The 21,745-nt window shown below is 53.0% G+C and overlaps 1 protein-coding gene across 1 annotated transcript in view; it reads right to left on the reverse strand.

Moving 5' to 3' along the window:
- The window catches only part of LOC144953985 (carnitine O-palmitoyltransferase 1, liver isoform-like), a gene marked incomplete at its 5' end in the record, with an annotated part of 89,795 nt that overhangs the window by 11,591 nt on the left and 56,459 nt on the right, over window positions 1–21,745 (reverse strand). Inside the window, one exon of the mRNA XM_078884579.1 lies at window positions 311–445. Within this exon, the coding sequence (XP_078740705.1) occupies window positions 311–445 (135 nt within the window). The remainder of the gene's footprint in view (window positions 1–310; window positions 446–21,745) is intronic.

Consider the following 21,745-nt stretch of genomic DNA (forward strand, 5'->3'; position numbering starts at 1 on the left):
TGTGGTGTGTGTGTTGTGTGTGTGGTGTGTGTGTGGTGTGTGCGGTGTGTGTGTGTGGTGTGCGTGTGGTGTGTGTGGTGTGCGTGTGGTGCGTGTGGTGTGTGTGTGGTGTGTGTGTGTGTGTGTGGTGTGCGTGTGGTGTGTGCGGTGTGTGTGTGGTGTGGTGTGTGTGTGTGTGGTGTGTGTGGTGTGGTGTGTGTGTGGTGTGTGGTGTGTGTGTTGCGTGTATGTGTGTATGTGTGGTGTGTGTGTGTGTGTGTGAGTGATGTGTGTGTGAGTGCGTGGTGTGTGTGGTGTGGTGTGTGCTCACGCTGGAGTCGGGGTTCTGCATGGCCATCACGAATGCGCACGACTGCGAGGTGCAGGATCGCACCGTCTCCGTGCGCCCCTCACGGAACAGGCGCGTCATGGACGCCTCGTACGTCAAGCAGAAGCGGCCCTTGTCCTGAGAGGGTGAGAGGGTGAGTGAATGGGTGAGTGTGTGGGTGGTGAGTGAGTGGAGGGTGAGTGGTGAGTGAGTGAGTGAGTGGTGAGTGAGTGGTGAGTGAGTGGTGGTCATGGACGCCTCGTACGTCAAGCAGAAGCGGCCCTTGTCCTGCGAGGGTGAGAGGGTGAGTGAATGGGTGAGTGTGTGGGTGGTGAGTGAGTGGAGGGTGAGTGGTGAGTGAGTGAGTGAGTGGTGAGTGAGTGGTGAGTGAGTGGTGGTCATGGACGCCTCGTACGTCAGGCAAGAAGCGGCCCTTGTCCTGACGCACACAACGGGGGGTGGTGAGTGAGTGGTGGGTGAGTGGTGAGTGAGTGGTGAGTGAGTGAGTGGGTGGTGAGTGAGTGAGTGGGTGGTGAGTGAGTGAGTGGAGAGTGAGTGGAGAGTGAGTGTGTGGAGAGTGAGTGGTGGGTGAGTGAGTGGTGGGTGAGTGAGTGGTGAGTGAGTGGTGAGTGAGTGAGTGGTGAGTGAGTGAGTGGGTGGTGAGTGAGTGGAGAGTGAGTGGAGAGTGAGTGTGTGGAGAGTGAGTGGTGGGTGAGTGAGTGGTGAGTGAGTGGTGGGTGAGTGGTGAGTGAGTGAGTGGAGGGTGAGTGAGTGGTGAGGTGAGTGAGTGGTGGGTGAGTGAGTGGTGAGTGAGTGAGTGGTGGGTGAGTGAGTGGTAAGTGAGTGGTGGGTGAGTGGTGAGTGAGTGGTGAGTGAGTGAGTGGAGGGTGAGTGAGTGGTGAGGTGAGTGAGTGGTGGGTGAGTGGTGAGTGAGTGAGTGGTGGGTGAGTGAGTGGTAAGTGAGTGGTGGGTGAGTGGTGAGTGAGTGAGTGGAGGGTGAGTGAGTGGAGTAGTGAGTGAGTAGCGAGCGAGTGAGTGAGTAGCGAGCGAGTGAGTAGCGAGTGAGTGAGTGAGTAGCGAGTGAGTGAGTAGCGAGTGAGTGAGTGAGTAGTGAGTGAGTGAGTAGCGAGTGAGTGAGTGAGTAGCGAGTGAGTGAGTGAGTAGCGAGTGAGTGAGTGAGTAGCGAGTGAGTGAGTAGCGAGCGAGTGAGTAGCGAGCGAGTGAGTGAGTGAGTAGCGAGCGAGTGAGTAGCGAGTGAGTGAGTGAGTAGCGAGTGAGTGAGTGAGTGGCGAGTGAGTGAGTGAGTAGCGAGCGAGTGAGTGAGTAGTGAGTGAGTGAGTAGCGAGCGAGTGAGTAGCGAGTGAGTGAGTGAGTAGCGAGTGAGTGAGTAGCGAGTGAGTGAGTGAGTAGCGAGTGAGTGAGTGAGTAGCGAGTGAGTGAGTAGCGAGCGAGTGAGTAGCGAGCGAGTGAGTGAGTGAGTAGCGAGCGAGTGAGTAGCGAGTGAGTGAGTGAGTAGCGAGTGAGTGAGTAGCGAGTGAGTGAGTAGCGAGCGAGTGAGTAGCGAGTGAGTGAGTGAGTAGCGAGTGAGTGAGTGAGTAGCGAGTGAGTGAGTAGCGAGCGAGTGAGTAGCGAGCGAGTGAGTGAGTAGCGAGTGAGTGAGTAGCGAGCGAGTGAGTAGCGAGCGAGTGAGTGAGTGAGTAGCGAGCGAGTGAGTAGCGAGTGAGTGAGTGAGTAGCGAGTGAGTGAGTAGCGAGTGAGTGAGTGAGTAGCGAGTGAGTGAGTAGCGAGCGAGTGAGTAGCGAGCGAGTGAGTGAGTGAGTAGCGAGCGAGTGAGTGAGTAGCGAACGAGTGAGTAGCGAGTGAGCGAGTGAGTGAGTAGCGAGTGAGTGAGTGAGTGAGTAGCGAGTGAGTGAGTGAGTAGCGAGTGAGTGAGTGAGTAGCGAGTGAGTGAGTGAGTAGCGAGCGAGTGAGTGAGTGAGTAGCGAGTGAGTGAGTGAGTAGCGAGTGAGTGAGTGAGTAGCGAGTGAGTGAGTGAGTGAGTGAGTAGCGAGTGAGTGAGTGAGTAGCGAGTGAGTGAGTGAGTGAGTAGCGAGTGAGTGAGTGAGTGAGTAGCGAGTGAGTGAGTGAGTAGCGAGTGAGTAGTGAGTGAGTAGCGAGTGAGTGAGTAGCGAGTGAGTGAGTGAGTAGCGAGTGAGTGAGTAGCGAGTGAGTGAGTGAGTAGCGAGTGAGTGAGTAGCGAGTGAGTGAGTGAGTAGCGAGTGAGTGAGTGAGTAGCGAGTGAGTGAGTAGCGAGTGAGTGAGTGAGTGAGTAGCGAGCGAGTGAGTGAGTAGCGAGTGAGTGAGTGAGTAGCGAGCGAGCGAGTGAGTAGCGAGTGAGCGAGTAGCGAGTGAGTGAGTGAGTAGCGAGCGAGTGAGTGAGCGAGTGAGTAGTGAGTGAGTGAGTGAGTAGCGAGTGAGTGAGTAGTGAGTGAGTGAGTGAGCGAGTGAGTAGCGAGTGAGCGAGTGAGTAGCGAGTGAGCGAGTAGCGAGTGAGTGAGTGAGTAGCGAGCGAGTGAGTGAGTGAGTAGTGAGTGAGCGAGTGAGTAGCGAGTGAGTGAGTAGTGAGTGAGTGAGTGAGTAGCGAGCGAGTGAGTGAGTAGCGAGTGAGTGAGTAGTGAGTGAGTGAGTAGCGAGCGAGTGAGTGAGTGAGTAGTGAGTGAGTGAGTAGCGAGCGAGTGAGTGAGTGAGTAGCGAGCGAGTGAGTGAGTGAGTGAGTAGCGAGTGAGTGAGTGAGTAGCGAGCGAGTGAGTGAGTGAGTAGTGAGTGAGTGAGTGAGTAGCGAGTGAGTGAGTGAGTGAGTGGCGAGCGAGTGAGTAGCGAGTGAGTGAGTGAGTAGCGAGTGAGTGAGTAGTGAGTGAGTGAGTAGCGAGTGAGTGAGTGAGTAGCGAGTGAGTGAGTGAGTAGCGAGTGAGTGAGTGAGTAGCGAGCGAGTGAGTGAGTAGCGAGTGAGTGAGTGAGTAGCGAGTGAGTGAGTAGCGAGCGAGTGAGTGAGTAGCGAGTGAGTGAGTGAGTGAGTGAGTAGCGAGCGAGTGAGTGAGTGAGTAGCGAGTGAGTGAGTGAGTAGCGAGTGAGTGAGTGAGTGAGTAGTGAGTGAGTGAGTGAGTGAGTGAGTAGCGAGTGAGTGAGTGAGTGAGTAGTGAGTGAGTGAGCGAGTGAGTGAGTGAGTAGCGAGCGAGTGAGTGAGTGAGTAGTGAGTGAGTGAGTGAGTAGTGAGCGAGTGAGTGAGTGAGTAGTGAGTGAGTGAGTGAGTAGTGAGCGAGTGAGTGAGTGAGTGAGTGAGTGAGTAGCGAGTGAGTGAGTGAGTAGCGAGCGAGTGAGTGAGTAGCGAGCGAGTGAGTGAGTGAGTGAGTGAGTAGTGAGTGAGTGAGTGAGTAGTGAGTGAGTGAGTAGTGAGCGAGTGAGTGAGTAGCGAGCGAGTGAGTAGTGAGTGAGTGAGTAGCGAGCGAGTGAGTGAGTGAGTGAGTGAGTGAGTAGTGAGCGAGTGAGTGAGTGAGTAGTGAGTGAGTGAGTGAGTAGTGAGTGAGTGAGTGAGTGAGTAGTGAGCGAGTGAGTGAGTAGTGAGTGAGTGAGTGAGTGAGTAGTGAGTGAGTGAGTGAGTAGTGAGCGAGTGAGTGAGTAGCGAGCGAGTGAGTGAGTGAGTGAGTGAGTGAGTAGTGAGCGAGTGAGTGAGTGAGTAGTGAGTGAGTGAGTGAGTAGTAGTGAGTGAGTGAGTGAGTGAGTGAGTGAGTGAGTGAGTGAGTAGTGAGCGAGTGAGTGAGTAGCGAGCGAGTGAGTGAGTAGCGAGTGAGTGAGTAGTGAGTGAGTGAGTAGCGAGCGAGTGAGTGAGTGAGTGAGTGAGTGAGTAGTGAGCGAGTGAGTGAGTGAGTAGTGAGTGAGTGAGTGAGTGAGTAGTGAGCGAGTGAGTGAGTAGCGAGCGAGTGAGTGAGTAGTGAGTGAGTGAGTAGCGAGCGAGTGAGTGAGTGAGTGAGTAGTGAGCGAGTGAGTGAGTGAGTAGTGAGTGAGTGAGTGAGTAGTGAGTGAGTGAGTGAGTGAGTGAGTAGTGAGCGAGTGAGTGAGTAGCGAGCGAGTGAGTGAGTGAGTAGTGAGTGAGTGAGTGAGTGAGTAGCGAGTGAGTGAGTGAGCGAGTGAGTGAGTAGTGAGCGAGTGAGTGAGTAGCGAGCGAGTGAGTGAGTGAGTAGTGAGTGAGTGAGTGAGTGAGTAGTGAGCGAGTGAGTGAGTAGTGAGCGAGTGAGTGAGTGAGCGAGTGAGTGAGTAGCGAGCGAGTGAGTGAGTAGCGAGCGAGTGAGTGAGTGAGTAGTGAGTGAGTAGTGAGTAGTGAGCGAGTGAGTAGCGAGCGAGTGAGTGAGTGAGTGAGTAGTGAGTGAGTGAGTAGCGAGTGAGTGAGTGAGTGAGTAGTGAGCGAGTGAGTGAGTAGCGAGCGAGTGAGTGAGTGAGTAGTGAGTGAGTGAGTAGTGAGTGAGTGAGTAGCGAGCGAGTGAGTGAGTGAGTGAGTAGTGAGTGAGTGAGTGAGTAGCGAGTGAGTGAGTGAGTGAGTGAGTAGCGAGTGAGTGAGTAGCGAGTGAGCGAGTGAGTGAGTGAGTAGTGAGCGAGTGAGTGAGTAGCGAGCGAGTGAGTGAGTAGCGAGCGAGTGAGTGAGTGAGTGAGTAGTGAGTGAGTGAGTAGTGAGTGAGTGAGTAGCGAGCGAGTGAGTGAGTGAGTAGTGAGTGAGCGAGCGAGTGAGTAGCGAGCGAGCGAGTGAGTAGCGAGTGAGCGAGTGAGCGAGTGAGTAGCGAGTGAGTGAGTGAGTAGTGAGCGAGTGAGTGAGTAGTGAGTGAGCGAGTGAGTGAGTAGCGAGTGAGCGAGTGAGTAGCGAGTGAGCGAGTGAGCGAGTGAGTAGCGAGTGAGCGAGTGAGCGAGTGAGTAGCGAGTGAGTGAGTGAGTAGTGAGCGAGTGAGTGAGTGAGTAGTGAGTGAGTGAGTGAGTAGTGAGCGAGTGAGTGAGTAGTGAGTGAGTGAGTGAGTGAGTGAGTAGTGAGTGAGTGAGTAGCGAGCGAGTGAGTGAGTAGCGAGTGAGTGAGTGAGTGAGTGAGTAGCGAGTGAGTGAGTGAGTGAGTGAGTGAGTGGTGAGCGAGTGAGTGAGTGAGTGAGTGAGTAGTGAGTGAGTAGCGAGCGAGTGAGTGAGTAGCGAGTGAGTGAGTGAGTGAGTAGCGAGTAAGTGAGTGAGTGAGTGAGTAGTGAGCGAGTGAGTGAGTGAGTGAGTGAGTAGTGAGTGAGTAGTGAGCGAGTGAGTGAGTAGCGAGCGAGTGAGTAGTGAGTGAGTGAGTGAGTAGCGAGCGAGTGAGTAGCGAGTGAGTGAGTGAGTGAGTGAGTAGTGAGCGAGTGAGTGAGTGAGTGAGTAGTGAGTGAGTAGCGAGCGAGTGAGTGAGTGAGTAGTGAGTGAGTGAGTAGCGAGTGAGTGAGTAGTGAGTGAGTGAGTAGTGAGTGAGTAGCGAGCGAGTGAGTGAGTGAGTAGTGAGTGAGTGAGTAGCGAGTGAGTGAGTAGTGAGTGAGTAGCGAGCGAGTGAGTGAGTGAGTAGCGAGCGAGTGAGTGAGTGAGTAGCGAGCGAGTGAGTGAGTGAGTAGCGAGTGAGTGGTGAGTGAGTGGAGTGTGAGTGAGTAGCGAGTGAGTGAGTGAGCGAGCGAGTGAGTGAGGAAGCGAGTGAGTGAGTGAGTAGCGAGTGAGTGAGGAAGCGAGCGAGTGAGTGAGTGAGTGAGCGAGTGAGTGAGCGAGTGAGTGAGGAACCGAGCGAGTGAGTGAGTGAGTAGCGAGCGAGTGAGTAGTGAGTGAGTGAGTGAGTAGCGAGTGAGTGAGTGAGTGAGTGAGTAGTGAGTGAGTAGTGAGTGAGTAGCGAGTGAGTGAGTGAGTGAGTGAGTGAGTAGCGAGTGAGTGAGTGAGTGAGTGAGTGAGTAGCGAGCGAGTGAGTGAGTGAGTAGCGAGTGAGTGAGTGAGTGAGTAGCGAGTGAGTGAGTAGCGAGTGAGCGAGTGAGTGAGCGAGTGAGTGAGTAGCGAGTGAGCGAGTGAGTGAGTAGCGAGCGAGTGAGTGAGTGAGTAGCGAGTGAGTGAGTAGCGAGTGAGTGAGTGAGTGAGTGAGCGAGTGAGTGAGTAGCGAGTGAGCGAGTGAGTGAGTAGCGAGTGAGTGAGTGAGTGAGTAGCGAGCGAGTGAGTAAGTGAGTAGCGAGTGAGTGAGTGAGTGAGTGAGTGAGTAGCGAGTGAGTGAGTAAGTGAGTAGCGAGTGAGCGAGTGAGTGAGCGAGTGAGTGAGTAGCGAGTGAGTGAGTGAGTAGCGAGCGAGTGAGTGAGTGAGTAGCGAGTGAGTGAGTAGCGAGTGAGTGAGTGAGTGAGCGAGTGAGTGAGTAGCGAGTGAGCGAGTGAGTGAGTAGCGAGTGAGTGAGTGAGTGAGTAGCGAGCGAGTGAGTAAGTGAGTAGCGAGTGAGTGAGTGAGTGAGTAGCGAGTGAGTAGCGAGTGAGTGAGTAGCGAGTGAGTGAGTGAGTAGCGAGCGAGTGAGTGAGTGAGTGAGTAGCGAGCGAGTGAGTAGCGAGTGAGTGAGTAGTGAGTGAGTGAGTGAGTAGTGAGCGAGTGAGTAGTGAGTGAGTGAGTGAGTAGCGAGTGAGTAGCGAGCGAGTGAGTGAGTGAGTAGCGAGCGAGTGAGTGAGTGAGTAGCGAGCGAGTGAGTGAGTGAGTAGCGAGTGAGTGGTGAGTGAGTGGAGTGTGAGTGAGTAGCGAGTGAGTGAGTGAGCGAGTGAGTGAGTGAGGAAGCGAGTGAGTGAGTGAGTAGCGAGTGAGTGAGGAAGCGAGCGAGTGAGTGAGTGAGTAGCGAGCGAGTGAGTGAGTGAGTAGTGAGTGAGTGAGTGAGTAGCGAGCGAGCGAGCGAGTGAGTAGTGAGTGAGTGAGTGAGTAGCGAGTGAGTGAGTAGTGAGTGAGTGAGTGAGTGAGTGAGTGAGTAGCGAGCGAGTGAGTGAGTGAGTAGTGAGTGAGTGAGTGAGTGAGTAGTGAGTGAGTGAGTAGTGAGTGAGTGAGTGAGTAGCGAGTGAGTGAGTGAGTGAGTGAGTAGTGAGTGAGTGAGTGAGTAGCGAGTGAGCGAGTAGCGAGTGAGTGAGTGAGTAGCGAGTGAGTGAGTGAGTAGCGAGTGAGTGAGTGAGTGAGTAGTGAGTGAGCGAGCGAGTGAGTAGCGAGCGAGCGAGTGAGTAGCGAGTGAGCGAGTGAGCGAGTGAGTAGCGAGTGAGCGAGTGAGTAGCGAGTGAGCGAGTGAGCGAGTGAGTAGCGAGTGAGTGAGTGAGTAGCGAGTGAGTAGTGAGTGAGTGAGTAGCGAGCGAGTGAGTGAGTAGCGAGCGAGTGAGTGAGTGAGTAGTGAGCGAGTGAGTAGTGAGTGAGTGAGTAGTGAGTGAGTGAGTGAGTAGTGAGTGAGTGAGTGAGTAGTGAGTGAGTGAGTGAGTGAGTAGTGAGCGAGTGAGTGAGTGAGTAGTGAGTGAGTGAGTGAGTAGTGAGCGAGTGAGTGAGTAGTGAGCGAGTGAGTGAGTGAGTAGTGAGTGAGTGAGTAGTGAGCGAGTGAGTGAGTAGTGAGTGAGTGAGTGAGTAGTGAGCGAGTGAGCGAGTGAGTAGCGAGTGAGTGAGTGAGTAGCGAGCGAGTGAGTGAGTGAGTGAGTAGTGAGAGAGTGAGTGAGTGAGTAGTGAGTGAGTGAGTAGTGAGTGAGTGAGTAGCGAGCGAGTGAGTGAGTGAGTAGCGAGCGAGTGAGTGAGTAGTGAGTGAGTGAGTAGTGAGTGAGTGAGTAGTGAGTGAGTAGTGAGTAGCGAGCGAGTGAGTGAGTGAGTAGCGAGTGAGTGAGTGAGTGAGTAGTGAGCGAGTGAGTAGTGAGTGAGTGAGTAGCGAGTGAGTGAGTGAGTGAGTAGTGAGTGAGTGAGTGAGTAGCGAGCGAGTGAGTGAGTGAGTAGCGAGTGAGTGAGTGAGTGAGTAGTGAGCGAGTGAGTAGTGAGTGAGTGAGTAGCGAGTGAGTGAGTGAGTAGCGAGCGAGTGAGTAGCGAGTGAGTGAGTAGCGAGTGAGTGAGTGAGTAGCGAGCGAGTGAGTGAGTAGTGAGTGAGTGAGTGAGTGAGTGAGTGAGTAGTGAGTGAGTGAGTAGTGAGTGAGTGAGTGAGTAGTGAGTGAGTGAGTAGCGAGTGAGTAGTGAGTAGCGAGCGAGTGAGTGAGTAGCGAGCGAGTGAGTGAGTGAGTAGCGAGTGAGTGAGTAGTGAGTGAGTGAGTGAGTAGTGAGTAGCGAGTGAGTGAGTAGCGAGCGAGTGAGTGAGTGAGTAGCGAGTGAGTGAGTGAGTAGCGAGTGAGTGAGTGAGTAGCGAGCGAGTGAGTGAGTAGCGAGCGAGTGAGTGAGTAGTGAGTGAGTGAGTAGCGAGCGAGTGAGTGAGTAGCGAGCGAGTGAGTGAGTGAGTAGCGAGTGAGTGAGTGAGTAGTGAGTGAGTGAGTAGCGAGTGAGTGAGTAGCGAGCGAGTGAGTGAGTAGTGAGTGAGTGAGTAGTGAGTGAGTGAGTAGCGAGTGAGTGAGTGAGTGAGTAGCGAGTGAGTGAGTGAGTAGCGAGTGAGTGAGTGAGTGAGTAGCGAGCGAGTGAGTGAGTAGTGAGTGAGTGAGTAGCGAGTGAGTGAGTAGCGAGTGAGCGAGTGAGTGAGTGAGTGAGTAGCGAGTGAGTGAGTGAGTGAGCGAGTGAGTGAGTAGCGAGTGAGTGAGTAGCGAGTGAGCGAGTGAGTGAGTGAGTGAGTAGCGAGTGAGTGAGTGAGTGAGCGAGTGAGTGAGTAGCGAGTGAGCGAGTGAGTGAGTAGCGAGTGAGTGAGTAGCGAGTGAGTGAGTGAGTGAGTGAGTGAGTGAGTAGCGAGTGAGTAAGTGAGTAGCGAGTGAGTGAGTGAGTGAGTGAGTGAGTAGCGAGTGAGTAGCGAGTGAGTGAGTAGCGAGTGAGTGAGTGAGTAGCGAGCGAGTGAGTGAGTAGTGAGTGAGTGAGTGAGTAGCGAGCGAGTGAGTAGCGAGTGAGTGAGTGAGTGAGTGAGTAGTGAGCGAGTGAGTAGTGAGTGAGTGAGTAGCGAGTGAGTGAGTAGTGAGTGAGTGAGTGAGTAGTGAGTGAGTAGCGAGCGAGTGAGTGAGTGAGTAGCGAGCGAGTGAGTGAGTGAGTAGCGAGTGAGTGGTGAGTGAGTGGAGTGTGAGTGAGTAGCGAGTGAGTGAGGAAGCGAGTGAGTGAGTGAGTAGCGAGTGAGTGAGGAAGCGAGCGAGTGAGTGAGTGAGCGAGTGAGTGAGCGAGTGAGTGAGGAAGCGAGCGAGTGAGTGAGTGAGTAGCGAGCGAGTGAGTAGTGAGTGAGTGAGTGAGTAGCGAGCGAGTGAGTAGTGAGTGAGTGAGTAAGTGAGTAGCGAGCGAGTGAGTGAGTGAGTAGCGAGCGAGTGAGTGAGTGAGTAGCGAGTGAGTGAGTGAGTGAGTGGCGAGCGAGTGAGTGAGTAGTGAGTGAGTGAGTGAGTGAGTGAGTAGAGAGTGAGTGAGTGAGTAGCGAGTGAGTGAGTAGCGAGCGAGTGAGTGAGTAGCGAGTGAGTGAGTGAGTAGAGAGTGAGTGAGTGAGTGAGTAGCGAGCGAGTGAGTGAGTAGTGAGTGAGTGAGTAGTGAGTGAGTGAGTGAGTAGCGAGTGAGTGAGTGAGTAGCGAGCGAGTGAGTGAGTGAGTAGTGAGTGAGTGAGTGAGTAGCGAGCGAGTGAGTGAGCGAGTGAGTAGCGAGTGAGTGAGTGAGTGAGTAGCGAGCGAGTGAGTGAGTAGCGAGTGAGTGAGTGAGTAGCTGAGCGAGTGAGTAGCGAGTGAGTGAGTAGCGAGTGAGTGAGTGAGTGAGTAGCGAGTGAGTGAGTAGCGAGTGAGTGAGTGAGTGAGTAGCGAGTGAGTGAGTAGCGAGTGAGTGAGTAGCGAGTGAGTGAGTAGCGAGTGAGCGAGTGAGTAGCGAGTGAGTGAGTGAGTAGCGAGTGAGTGAGTGAGTAGTGAGTGAGTGAGTGAGTAGCGAGTGAGTGAGTGAGTAGCGAGTGAGTGAGTGAGTGAGTGAGTAGCGAGTGAGTGAGTGAGTGAGTAGCGAGTGAGTGAGTGAGTAGCGAGTGAGTGAGTGAGTAGCGAGTGAGTGAGTGAGTAGCGAGCGAGTGAGTAGCGAGCGAGTGAGTGAGTGAGTAGCGAGTGAGTGAGTGAGTAGCGAGCGAGTGAGTGAGTAGCGAGTGAGTGAGTGAGTAGCGAGTGAGTGAGTGAGTGAGTGAGTAGCGAGTGAGTAGCGAGTGAGTGAGTGAGTAGCGAGTGAGTGAGTGAGTAGTGAGTGAGTGAGTAGCGAGTGAGTGAGTGAGTAGCGAGCGAGTGAGTGAGTAGCGAGCGAGTGAGTGAGTAGCGAGTGAGTGAGTGAGTAGCTGAGCGAGTGAGTGAGTAGCGAGTGAGTGAGTGAGTGAGTAGTGAGTGAGTGAGTAGCGAGCGAGTGAGTGAGTAGCGAGTGAGTGAGTGAGTAGTGAGTGAGTGAGTAGTGAGTGAGTGAGTGAGTGAGTAGCGAGTGAGTGAGTGAGTAGCGAGTGAGTGAGTAGCGAGTGAGTGAGTGAGTGAGTGAGTGAGTAGCGAGTGAGTGAGTGAGTAGCGAGTGAGTGAGTGAGTAGCGAGCGAGTGAGTGAGTAGCGAGTGAGTGAGTGAGTAGTGAGTGAGTGAGTAGTGAGTGAGTGAGTGAGTGAGTAGCGAGTGAGTGAGTGAGTAGCGAGTGAGTGAGTAGCGAGTGAGTGAGTGAGTGAGTGAGTGAGTAGCGAGTGAGTGAGTGAGTAGTGAGTGAGTGAGTGAGTAGTGAGCGAGTGAGTGAGTGAGTAGTGAGTGAGTGAGTGAGTAGTGAGCGAGTGAGTGAGTGAGTAGTGAGTGAGTGAGTGAGTAGTGAGCGAGTGAGTGAGTAGTGAGTGAGTGAGTGAGTAGCGAGTGAGTGAGTGAGTGAGTGAGTAGTGAGTGAGTGAGTGAGTAGCGAGTGAGTGAGTGAGTAGCGAGTGAGTGAGTGAGTGAGTGAGTAGCGAGTGAGTGAGTGAGTGAGTGAGTAGCGAGCGAGTGAGTGAGTAGCGAGTGAGTGAGTGAGTGAGTAGCGAGCGAGTGAGTGAGTAGCGAGCGAGTGAGTGAGTAGCGAGCGAGTGAGTGAGTGAGTAGTGAGTGAGTGAGTGAGTAGCGAGTGAGTGAGTGAGTGAGTGAGTAGCGAGCGAGTGAGTGAGTAGTGAGTGAGTGAGTGAGTAGTGAGTGAGTAGCGAGCGAGTGAGTGAGTGAGTAGCGAGCGAGTGAGTGAGTGAGTAGCGAGTGAGTGGTGAGTGAGTGGAGTGTGAGTGAGTAGCGAGTGAGTGAGGAAGCGAGTGAGTGAGTGAGTAGCGAGTGAGTGAGGAAGCGAGCGAGTGAGTGAGTGAGCGAGTGAGTGAGCGAGTGAGTGAGGAAGCGAGCGAGTGAGTGAGTGAGTAGCGAGCGAGTGAGTAGTGAGTGAGTGAGTGAGTAGCGAGCGAGTGAGTAGTGAGTGAGTGAGTGAGTAGCGAGCGAGTGAGTGAGTGAGTAGCGAGCGAGTGAGTGAGTGAGTAGCGAGTGAGTGAGTGAGTGAGTGGCGAGCGAGTGAGTGAGTAGTGAGTGAGTGAGTGAGTGAGTGAGTGAGTAGAGAGTGAGTGAGTGAGTAGCGAGTGAGTGAGTAGCGAGCGAGTGAGTGAGTAGCGAGTGAGTGAGTGAGTAGAGAGTGAGTGAGTGAGTGAGTGAGTAGCGAGCGAGTGAGTGAGTAGTGAGTGAGTGAGTAGTGAGTGAGTGAGTGAGTAGCGAGTGAGTGAGTGAGTAGCGAGCGAGTGAGTGAGTGAGTAGTGAGTGAGTGAGTGAGTAGCGAGCGAGTGAGTGAGCGAGTGAGTAGCGAGTGAGTGAGTGAGTGAGTAGCGAGCGAGTGAGTGAGTAGCGAGTGAGTGAGTGAGTAGCTGAGCGAGTGAGTAGCGAGTGAGTGAGTAGCGAGTGAGTGAGTGAGTAGCGAGTGAGTGAGTAGCGAGTGAGTGAGTGAGTGAGTAGCGAGTGAGTGAGTAGCGAGTGAGTGAGTAGCGAGTGAGTGAGTAGCGAGTGAGCGAGTGAGTAGCGAGTGAGTGAGTGAGTAGCGAGTGAGTGAGTGAGTGAGTAGTGAGTGAGTGAGTGAGTAGCGAGTGAGTGAGTGAGTAGCGAGTGAGTGAGTGAGTGAGTGAGTAGCGAGTGAGTGAGTGAGTGAGTAGCGAGTGAGTGAGTGAGTAGCGAGTGAGTGAGTGAGTAGCGAGTGAGTGAGTGAGTAGCGAGCGAGTGAGTAGCGAGCGAGTGAGTGAGTGAGTAGCGAGTGAGTGAGTGAGTAGCGAGCGAGTGAGTGAGTAGCGAGTGAGTGAGTGAGTAGCGAGTGAGTGAGTGAGTGAGTGAGTAGCGAGTGAGTAGCGAGTGAGTGAGTGAGTAGCGAGTGAGTGAGTGAGTAGTGAGTGAGTGAGTAGCGAGTGAGTGAGTGAGTAGCGAGCGAGTGAGTGAGTAGCGAGCGAGTGAGTGAGTAGCGAGTGAGTGAGTGAGTAGCTGAGCGAGTGAGTGAGTAGCGAGTGAGTGAGTGAGTGAGTAGTGAGTGAGTGAGTAGCGAGCGAGTGAGTGAGTAGCGAGTGAGTGAGTGAGTAGTGAGTGAGTGAGTAGTGAGTGAGTGAGTGAGTGAGTAGCGAGTGAGTGAGTGAGTAGCGAGTGAGTGAGTAGCGAGTGAGTGAGTGAGTGAGTGAGTGAGTAGCGAGTGAGTGAGTGAGTGAGTAGCGAGTGAGTGAGTGAGTGAGTGAGTAGTGAGTGAGTGAGTGAGTAGTGAGCGAGTGAGTGAGTGAGTAGTGAGTGAGTGAGTGAGTAGTGAGCGAGTGAGTGAGTGAGTAGTGAGTGAGTGAGTGAGTAGTGAGCGAGTGAGTGAGTAGTGAGTGAGTGAGTGAGTAGCGAGTGAGTGAGTGAGTGAGTGAGTAGTGAGTGAGTGAGTGAGTAGCGAGTGAGTGAGTGAGTAGCGAGTGAGTGAGTGAGTGAGTAGCGAGTGAGTGAGTGAGTGAGTGAGTGAGTGAGTGAGTAGCGAGCGAGTGAGTGAGTAGCGAGTGAGTGAGTGAGTGAGTGAGTAGCGAGCGAGTGAGTGAGTAGCGAGCGAGTGAGTGAGTAGCGAGCGAGTGAGTGAGTGAGTAGTGAGTGAGTGAGTGAGTAGCGAGTGAGTGAGTGAGTGAGTGAGTGAGCGAGCGAGTGAGTGAGTGAGCGAGTGAGTGAGTGAGTAGTGAGTGAGTGAGTGAGTAGCGAGTGAGTGAGTGAGTGAGTAGCGAGCGAGTGAGTGAGTAGCGAGTGAGTGAGTAGCGAGTGAGTAGTGAGTGAGTGAGTGAGTAGCGAGTGAGTGAGTGAGTAGTGAGCGAGTGAGTGAGTAGCGAGTGAGTGAGTGAGTGAGTAGTGAGCGAGTGAGTGAGTAGCGAGTGAGTGAGTGAGTAGCGAGTGAGTGAGTGAGTGAGTGAGTAGCGAGCGAGTGAGTGAGTAGTGAGTGAGTGAGTAGCGAGTGAGTAGTGAGTGAGTGAGTGAGTAGCGAGTGAGTGAGTGAGTAGTGAGCGAGTGAGTGAGTAGCGAGTGAGTGAGTGAGTGAGTGAGTAGTGAGCGAGTGAGTGAGTAGCGAGTGAGTGAGTGAGTAGCGAGTGAGTGAGTGAGTAGTGAGTGAGTGAGTGAGTGAGTAGTGAGCGAGTGAGTGAGTAGCGAGTGAGTGAGTGAGTAGTGAGTGAGTAGTGAGTGAGTGAGTGAGTGAGTAGTGAGCGAGTGAGTGAGTAGCGAGTGAGCGAGTGAGTAGCGAGTGAGTGAGTGAGTAGCGAGTGAGTGAGTGAGTGAGTGAGTGAGCGAGTGAGTGAGTGAGTAGTGAGTGAATGAGTGAGTAGTGAGTGAGTGAGTGAGTAGTGAGCGAGTGAGTGAGTAGCGAGTGAGTGAGTGAGTGAGTAGCGAGCGAGTGAGTGAGTAGCGAGTGAGCGAGTGAGGAGTGAGTGAGTGAGTGAGTGAGTAGCGAGTGAGTGAGTGAGTAGCGAGTGAGTGAGTGAGTGAGTAGCGAGCGAGTGAGTGAGTAGTGAGCGAGTGAGTGAGTAGCGAGTGAGTGAGTGAGTGAGTAGAGAGCGAGTGAGTGAGTAGCGAGTGAGCGAGTGAGTAGCGAGTGAGTGAGTGAGTAGCGAGTGAGTGAGTGAGTGAGTGAGTGAGTGAGTGAGTGAGTAGCGAGTGAGTGAGTGAGTAGCGAGTGAGTGAGTGAGTAGCGAGTGAGTGAGTGAGTAGTGAGTGAGTGAGTGAGTAGCGAGTGAGTGAGTGAGTAGCGAGTGAGTGAGTGAGTAGCGAGTGAGTGAGTGAGTGAGTAGCGAGTGAGCGAGTGAGTAGTGAGTGAGTGAGTGAGTAGCGAGTGAGTGAGTGAGTAGCGAGTGAGTGAGTGAGTAGTGAGCGAGTGAGTGAGTGAGTAGTGAGCGAGTGAGTGAGTAGTGAGCGAGTGAGTGAGTGAGTAGTGAGTGAGTGAGTGAGTAGTGAGTGAGTGAGTGAGTAGTGAGTGAGTGAGTAGCGAGTGAGTGAGTAGCGAGCGAGTGAGTAGCGAGTGAGTGAGTGAGTAGCGAGCGAGTGAGTGAGTGAGTAGCGAGTGAGTAGTGAGTGAGTGAGTAGCGAGTGAGTGAGTGAGTGAGTAGCGAGTGAGTAGTGAGTGAGTGAGTAGCGAGCGAGTGAGTGAGTGAGTAGCGAGTGAGTAGTGAGTGAGTGAGTAGCGAGCGAGTGAGTGAGTGAGTAGCGAGTGAGTGAGTGAGTGAGTAGCGAGTGAGTGAGTGAGTGAGTAGCGAGTGAGTGAGTGAGTAGCGAGCGAGTGAGTGAGTGAGTAGTGAGTGAGTGAGTGAGTAGCGAGTGAGTGAGTGAGTGAGTGGCGAGCGAGTGAGTGAGTAGCGAGTGAGTGAGTGAGTAGCGAGTGAGTGAGTGAGTGAGTGAGTAGCGAGTGAGTGAGTGAGTAGCGAGTGAGTGAGTGAGTAGCGAGTGAGTGAGTAGCGAGTGAGTGAGTGAGTAGCGAGTGAGTGAGTGAGTAGCGAGTGAGTGAGTAGCGAGCGAGTGAGTGAGTAGCGAGTGAGTGAGTGAGTGAGTGAGTAGCGAGTGAGTGAGTGAGTGAGTAGTGAGCGAGTGAGCGAGTGAGTAGCGAGTGAGTGAGTGAGTAGTGAGTGAGTAGTGAGTGAGTGAGTGAGTAGTGAGTGAGTGAGTGAGTAGTGAGTGAGTGAGTGAGTAGTGAGTGAGTGAGTAGCGAGTGAGTGAGTGAGTAGCGAGTGAGTGAGTGAGTAGCGAGTGAGTGAGTGAGTAGCGAGCGAGTGAGTGAGTAGCGAGTGAGTGAGTGAGTGAGTAGCGAGTGAGTGAGTGAGTGAGTGAGTGAGTGAGTAGCGAGTGAGTGAGTGAGTAGCGAGCGAGTGAGTGAGTAGCGAGTGAGTGAGTGAGTGAGTGAGTGAGTGAGTGAGTGAGTGAGTGAGTGAGTGAGTGAGTGAGTGAGTGAGTGAGTGAGTGAGTGAGTGAGTAGTGAGCGAGTGAGTAGCGAGCGAGTGAGTGAGTAGCGAGTGAGTGAGTAGCGAGTGAGTGAGTGAGTAGCGAGTGAGTGAGTAGCGAGAGTGAGTGAGTAGCGAGTGAGTGAGTGAGTAGAGCGAGTGAGTGAGTGAGTAGCGAGTGAGTGAGTGAGTAGCGAGTGAGTGAGTAGCGAGCGAGTGAGTGAGTAGCGAGTGAGTGAGTGAGTGAGTGAGTAGCGAGTGAGTGAGTGAGTGAGTAGTGAGTGAGTAGCGAGTGAGTGAGTGAGTGAGTGAATAGTGAGTGAGTGAGTGAGTAGCGAGTGAGTGAGTAGCGAGTGAGTAGTGAGTGAGTGAGTGAGTGAGTAGCGAGTGAGTGAGTGAGTGAGTAGCGAGTGAGTGAGTAGCGAGCGAGTGAGTGAGTGAGTAGCGAGCGAGTGAGTGAGTAGCGAGTGAGTGAGTGAGTGAGTAGTGAGTGAGTGAGTGAGTGAGTAGCGAGTGAGTGAGTGAGTAGCGAGTGAGTGAGTGAGTGAGTGAGTAGTGAGTGAGTGAGTGAGTAGTGAGTGAGTGAGTAGCGAGCGAGTGAGTGAGTAGCGAGTGAGTGAGTGAGTAGCGAGTGAGTGAGTAGCGAGCGAGTGAGTGAGTAGCGAGTGAGTGAGTGAGTAGCGAGTGAGTGAGTGAGTAGCGAGCGAGTGAGTGAGTAGCGAGTGAGTGAGTGAGTGAGTGAGTAGCGAGTGAGTGAGTGAGTAGCGAGCGAGTGAGTGAGTAGCGAGTGAGTGAGTGAGTGAGTAGTGAGTGAGTGAGTGAGTAGTGAGTGAGTGAGTAGCGAGCGAGTGAGTGAGTAGCGAGTGAGTGAGTGAGTAGTGAGAGTGAGTGAGTAGCGAGTGAGTGAGTGAGTAGCGAGTGAGTGAGTGAGTAGCGAGCGAGTGAGTGAGTAGCGAGTGAGTGAGTAGTGAGTAGTGAGTGAGTGAGTGAGTAGCGAGTGAGTGAGTGAGTAGCGAGTGAGTGAGTAGCGAGCGAGTGAGTGAGTAGCGAGTGAGTGAGTAGCGAGTGAGTGAGTGAGTAGCGAGTGAGTGAGTGAGTAACGAGCGAGTGAGTGAGTAGCGAGTGAGTGAGTGAGTAGTGAGTGAGTGAGTGAGTAGCGAGTGAGTGAGTGAGTAGTGAGTGAGTGAGTAGCGAGTGAGTGAGTGAGTAGCGAGCGAGTGAGTGAGTAGCGAGTGAGTGAGTGAGTGAGTGAGTGAGTGAGTAGCGAGCGAGTGAGTGAGTAGCGAGTGAGTGAGTGAGTAGTGAGTGAGTGAGTGAGTAGCGAGTGAGTGAGTGAGTAGTGAGTGAGTGAGTAGCGAGCGAGTGAGTGAGTAGCGAGTGAGTGAGTAGTGAGTGAGTGAGTAGCGAGTGAGTGAGTGAGTAGCGAGTGAGTGAGTGAGTGAGTAGCGAGTGAGTGAGTGAGTGAGTGAGTGAGTAGCGAGTGAGTGAGTGAGTAGCGAGCGAGTGAGTGAGTAGCGAGTGAGTGAGTGAGTGAGTAGCGAGTGAGTGAGTGAGTAGCGAGTGAGTGAGTGAGTAGCGAGTGAGTGAGTGAGTGAGTGAGTAGTGAGTGAGTGAGTGAGTGAGTGAGTAGTGAGTGAGTGAGTGAGTAGTGAGCGAGTGAGTAGCGAGCGAGTGAGTGAGTAGCGAGTGAGTGAGTAGCGAGTGAGTGAGTGAGTAGCGAGTGAGTGAGTGAGTAGCGAGTGAGTGAGTAGCGAGTGAGTGAGTGAGTGAGTAGCGAGTGAGTGAGTGAGTGAGTAGTGAGTGAGTAGCGAGTGAGTGAGTGAGTGAGTAGTGAGTGAGTGAGTGAGTAGCGAGCGAGTGAGTAGCGAGCGAGTGAGTGAGTAGCGAGTGAGTGAGTGAGTGAGTGAGTAGCGAGTGAGTGAGTGAGTAGTGAGTGAGTAGCGAGTGAGTGAGTGAGTGAGTAGTGAGTGAGTGAGTGAGTAGCGAGTGAGTGAGTAGCGAGTGAGTAGTGAGTGAGTGAGTGAGTAGCGAGTGAGTGAGTAGCGAGCGAGTGAGTGAGTAGCGAGCGAGTGAGTGAGTAGCGAGTGAGTGAGTGAGTGAGTGAGTAGTGAGTGAGTGAGTGAGTAGCGAGTGAGTGAGTGAGTAGCGAGTGAGTGAGTGAGTGAGTAGTGAGTGAGTGAGTGAGTAGTGAGTGAGTGAGTAGCGAGCGAGTGAGTGAGTAGCGAGTGAGTGAGTGAGTAGCGAGTGAGTGAGTAGCGAGCGAGTGAGTGAGTAGCGAGTGAGTGAGTGAGTAGCGAGTGAGTGAGTAGCGAGCTGAGTGAGTGAGTAGCGAGTGAGTGAGTGAGTGAGTAGCGAGTGAGTGAGTGAGTAGCGAGCGAGTGAGTGAGTAGCGAGTGAGTGAGTGAGTGAGTAGTGAGTGAGTGAGTGAGTAGTGAGTGAGTGAGTAGCGAGCGAGTGAGTGAGTAGCGAGTGAGTGAGTGAGTAGTGAGTGAGTGAGTAGCGAGTGAGTGAGTGAGTAGCGAGTGAGTGAGTGAGTAGCGAGCGAGTGAGTGAGTAGCGAGTGAGTGAGTGAGTGAGTGAGTAGTGAGTGAGTGAGTGAGTAGCGAGTGAGTGAGTGAGTAGCGAGTGAGTGAGTGAGTAGTGAGTGAGTGAGTGAGTAGTGAGTGAGTGAGTAGCGAGCGAGTGAGTGAGTAGCGAGTGAGTGAGTGAGTAGCTGAGCGAGTGAGTGAGTAGCGAGTGAGTGAGTGAGTGAGTGAGTAGCGAGTGAGTGAGTGAGTAGCGAGCGAGTGAGTGAGTAGCGAGCGAGTGAGTGAGTAGTGAGTGAGTGAGTAGTGAGTGAGTGAGTGAGTGAGTAGCGAGTGAGTGAGTGAGTAGCGAGTGAGTGAGTAGCGAGTGAGTGAGTGAGTGAGTGAGTGAGTGAGTAGCGAGTGAGTGAGTGAGTGAGTAGTGAGTGAGTGAGTGAGTAGTGAGCGAGTGAGTGAGTGAGTAGTGAGTGAGTGAGTGAGTAGTGAGCGAGTGAGTGAGTGAGTAGTGAGTGAGTGAGTGAGTAGCGAGTGAGTGAGTGAGTGAGTAGTGAGTGAGTGAGTGAGTAGTGAGTGAGTGAGTGAGTGAGTGAGTAGTGAGTGAGTGAGTGAGTAGCGAGTGAGTGAGTGAGTGAGTAGTGAGTGAGTGAGTGAGTAGTGAGTGAGTGAGTGAGTAGTGAGCGAGTGAGTGAGTGAGTGAGTGAGTGAGTAGTGAGTGAGTGAGTAGCGAGTGAGTGAGTGAGTGAGTAGTGAGTGAGTGAGTGAGTAGTGAGTGAGTGAGTGAGTAGCGAGTGAGTGAGTGAGTAGCGAGTGAGTGAGTAGCGAGTGAGTGAGTGAGTAGCGAGTGAGTGAGTAGTGAGTGAGTAGCGAGTGAGTGAGTAGCGAGTGAGTGAGTGAGTAGCGAGTGAGTGAGTAGTGAGTGAGTAGTGAGTGAGTGAGTAGTGAGTGAGTGAGTAGTGAGCGAGTGAGTGAGTAGCGAGTGAGTGAGTGAGTGAGCGAGTGAGTAGCGAGCGAGTGAGTGAGTAGCGAGTGAGTGAGTGAGTGAGTGAGTGAGTGAGTGAGTGAGTAGTGAGTGAGTGAGTGAGTAGCGAGTGAGTGAGTAGCGAGCGGTGAGTAGCGAGTGAGTGAGTGAGTAGCGAGTGAGTGAGTAGCGGAGCTGAGTGAGTGAGTGAGTAGCGAGCGAGTGAGTGAGTAGCGAGTGAGTGAGTGAGTGAGTGAGTAGCGAGTGAGTGAGTGAGTAGTGAGTGAGTAGCGAGTGAGTGAGTGAGTGAGTAGGAGTGAGTGAGTGAGTAGCGAGTGAGTGAGTACGAGTGAGTAGTGAGTGAGTGAGTGAGTAGCGAGTGAGTGAGTAGCGAGCGAGTGAGTGAGTAGCGAGCGAGTGAGTGAGTAGCGAGTGAGTGAGTGAGTGTGAGTAGTGAGTGAGTGAGTGAGTAGCGAGTGAGTGAGTGAGTAGCGAGTGAGTGAGTGAGTGAGTAGTGAGTGAGTGAGTGAGTAGTGAGTGAGTGAGTAGCGAGCGAGTGAGTGAGTAGCGAGTGAGTGAGTGAGTAGCGAGTGAGTGAGTAGCGAGTCGAGTGAGTGAGTAGCGAGTGAGTGAGTGAGTAGCGAGTGAGTGAGAGTAGCGAGCGAGTGAGTGAGTAGCGAGTGAGTGAGTGAGTGAGTAGCGAGTGAGTGAGTGAGTAGCGAGCGAGTGAGTGAGTAGCGAGTGAGTGAGTGAGTGAGTAGTGAGTGAGTGAGTGAGTAGTGAGTGAGTGAGTAGCGAGCGAGTGAGTGAGTAGCGAGTGAGTGAGTGAGTAGTGAGTGAGTGAGTAGCGAGTGAGTGAGTGAGTAGCGAGTGAGTGAGTGAGTAGCGAGCGAGTGAGTGAGTAGCGAGTGAGTGAGTGAGTGAGTGATAGTGAGTGAGTGAGTGAGTAGCGAGTGAGTGAGTGAGTAGCGAGTGAGTGAGTAGTGAGTGAGTGAGTGAGTAGTGAGTGAGTGAGTAGCGAGCGAGTGAGTGAGTAGCGAGTGAGTGAGTGAGTAGCTGAGCGAGTGAGTGAGTAGCGAGTGAGTGAGTGAGTGAGTAGCGAGTGAGTGAGTGAGTAGCGAGCGAGTGAGTGAGTAGCGAGCGAGTGAGTGAGTAGTGAGTGAGTGAGTAGTGAGTGAGTGAGTGAGTGAGTAGCGAGTGAGTGAGTGAGTAGCGAGTGAGGTGAGTAGCGAGTGAGTGAGTGAGTGAGTGAGTGAGTGAGTAGCGAGTGAGTGAGTGAGTGAGTAGTGAGTGAGTGAGTGAGTAGTGAGGAGTGAGTGAGTAGTGAGTGAGTGAGTGAGTAGTGAGCGAGTGAGTGAGTGAGTAGTGAGTGAGTGAGTGAGTAGCGAGTGAGTGAGTGAGTGAGTAGTGAGTGAGTGAGTGAGTAGTGAGTGAGTGAGTGAGTGAGTGAGTAGTGAGTGAGTGAGTGAGTAGCGAGTGAGTGAGTGAGTGAGTAGTGAGTGAGTGAGTGAGTAGTGAGTGAGTGAGTGAGTAGTGAGCGAGTGAGTGAGTGAGTGAGTGAGTGAGTGAGTAGTGAGTGAGTGAGTAGCGAGTGAGTGAGTGAGTGAGTAGTGAGTGAGTGAGTGAGTAGTGAGTGAGTGAGTGAGTAGCGAGTGAGTGAGTGAGTAGCGAGTGAGTGAGTAGCGAGTGAGTGAGTGAGTAGCGAGTGAGTGAGTAGTGAGTGAGTAGCGAGTGAGTGAGTAGCGAGTGAGTGAGTGAGTAGCGAGTGAGTGAGTAGTGAGTGAGTAGTGAGTGAGTGAGTAGTGAGTGAGTGAGTAGTGAGCGAGTGAGTGAGTAGCGAGTGAGTGAGTGAGTGAGCGAGTGAGTAGCGAGCGAGTGAGTGAGTAGCGAGTGAGTGAGTGAGTGAGTGAGTAGCGAGTGAGTGAGTGAGTAGCGAGTGAGTGAGTAGCGAGCGAGTGAGTGAGTAGCGAGTGAGTGAGTGAGTAGCGAGTGAGTGAGTGAGTAGCGAGTGAGTGAGTAGCGAGTGAGTGAGTGAGTAGCGAGTGAGTGAGTGAGTAGTGAGTGAGTGAGTGAGTGAGTGAGTGAGTGAGTGAGTGAGTGAGTGAGTGAGTAGCGAGTGAGTGAGTGAGTGAGTGAGTGAGTGAGTGAGTAGTGAGTGAGTGAGTAGCGAGTGAGTGAGTGAGTGAGTGAGCGAGTGAGTGAGTGAGTGAGTAGTGAGTGAGTGAGTGAGTAGCGAGTGAGTGAGTGAGTAGTGAGTGAGTGAGTGAGTAGCGAGTGAGTGAGTGAGTGAGTAGCGAGTGAGTGAGTGAGTGAGTGAGTGAGTAGCGAGTGAGTGAGTGAGTAGTGAGCGAGTGAGTGAGTGAGTAGTGAGTGAGTGAGTGAGTAGTGAGTGAGTGAGTAGCGAGTGA

The sequence above is a fragment of the Lampetra fluviatilis genome, unplaced genomic scaffold, assembly GCF_964198595.1.
Source record: "Lampetra fluviatilis unplaced genomic scaffold, kcLamFluv1.1 SCAFFOLD_261, whole genome shotgun sequence".
NCBI lineage: Eukaryota > Metazoa > Chordata > Hyperoartia > Petromyzontiformes > Petromyzontidae > Lampetra > Lampetra fluviatilis.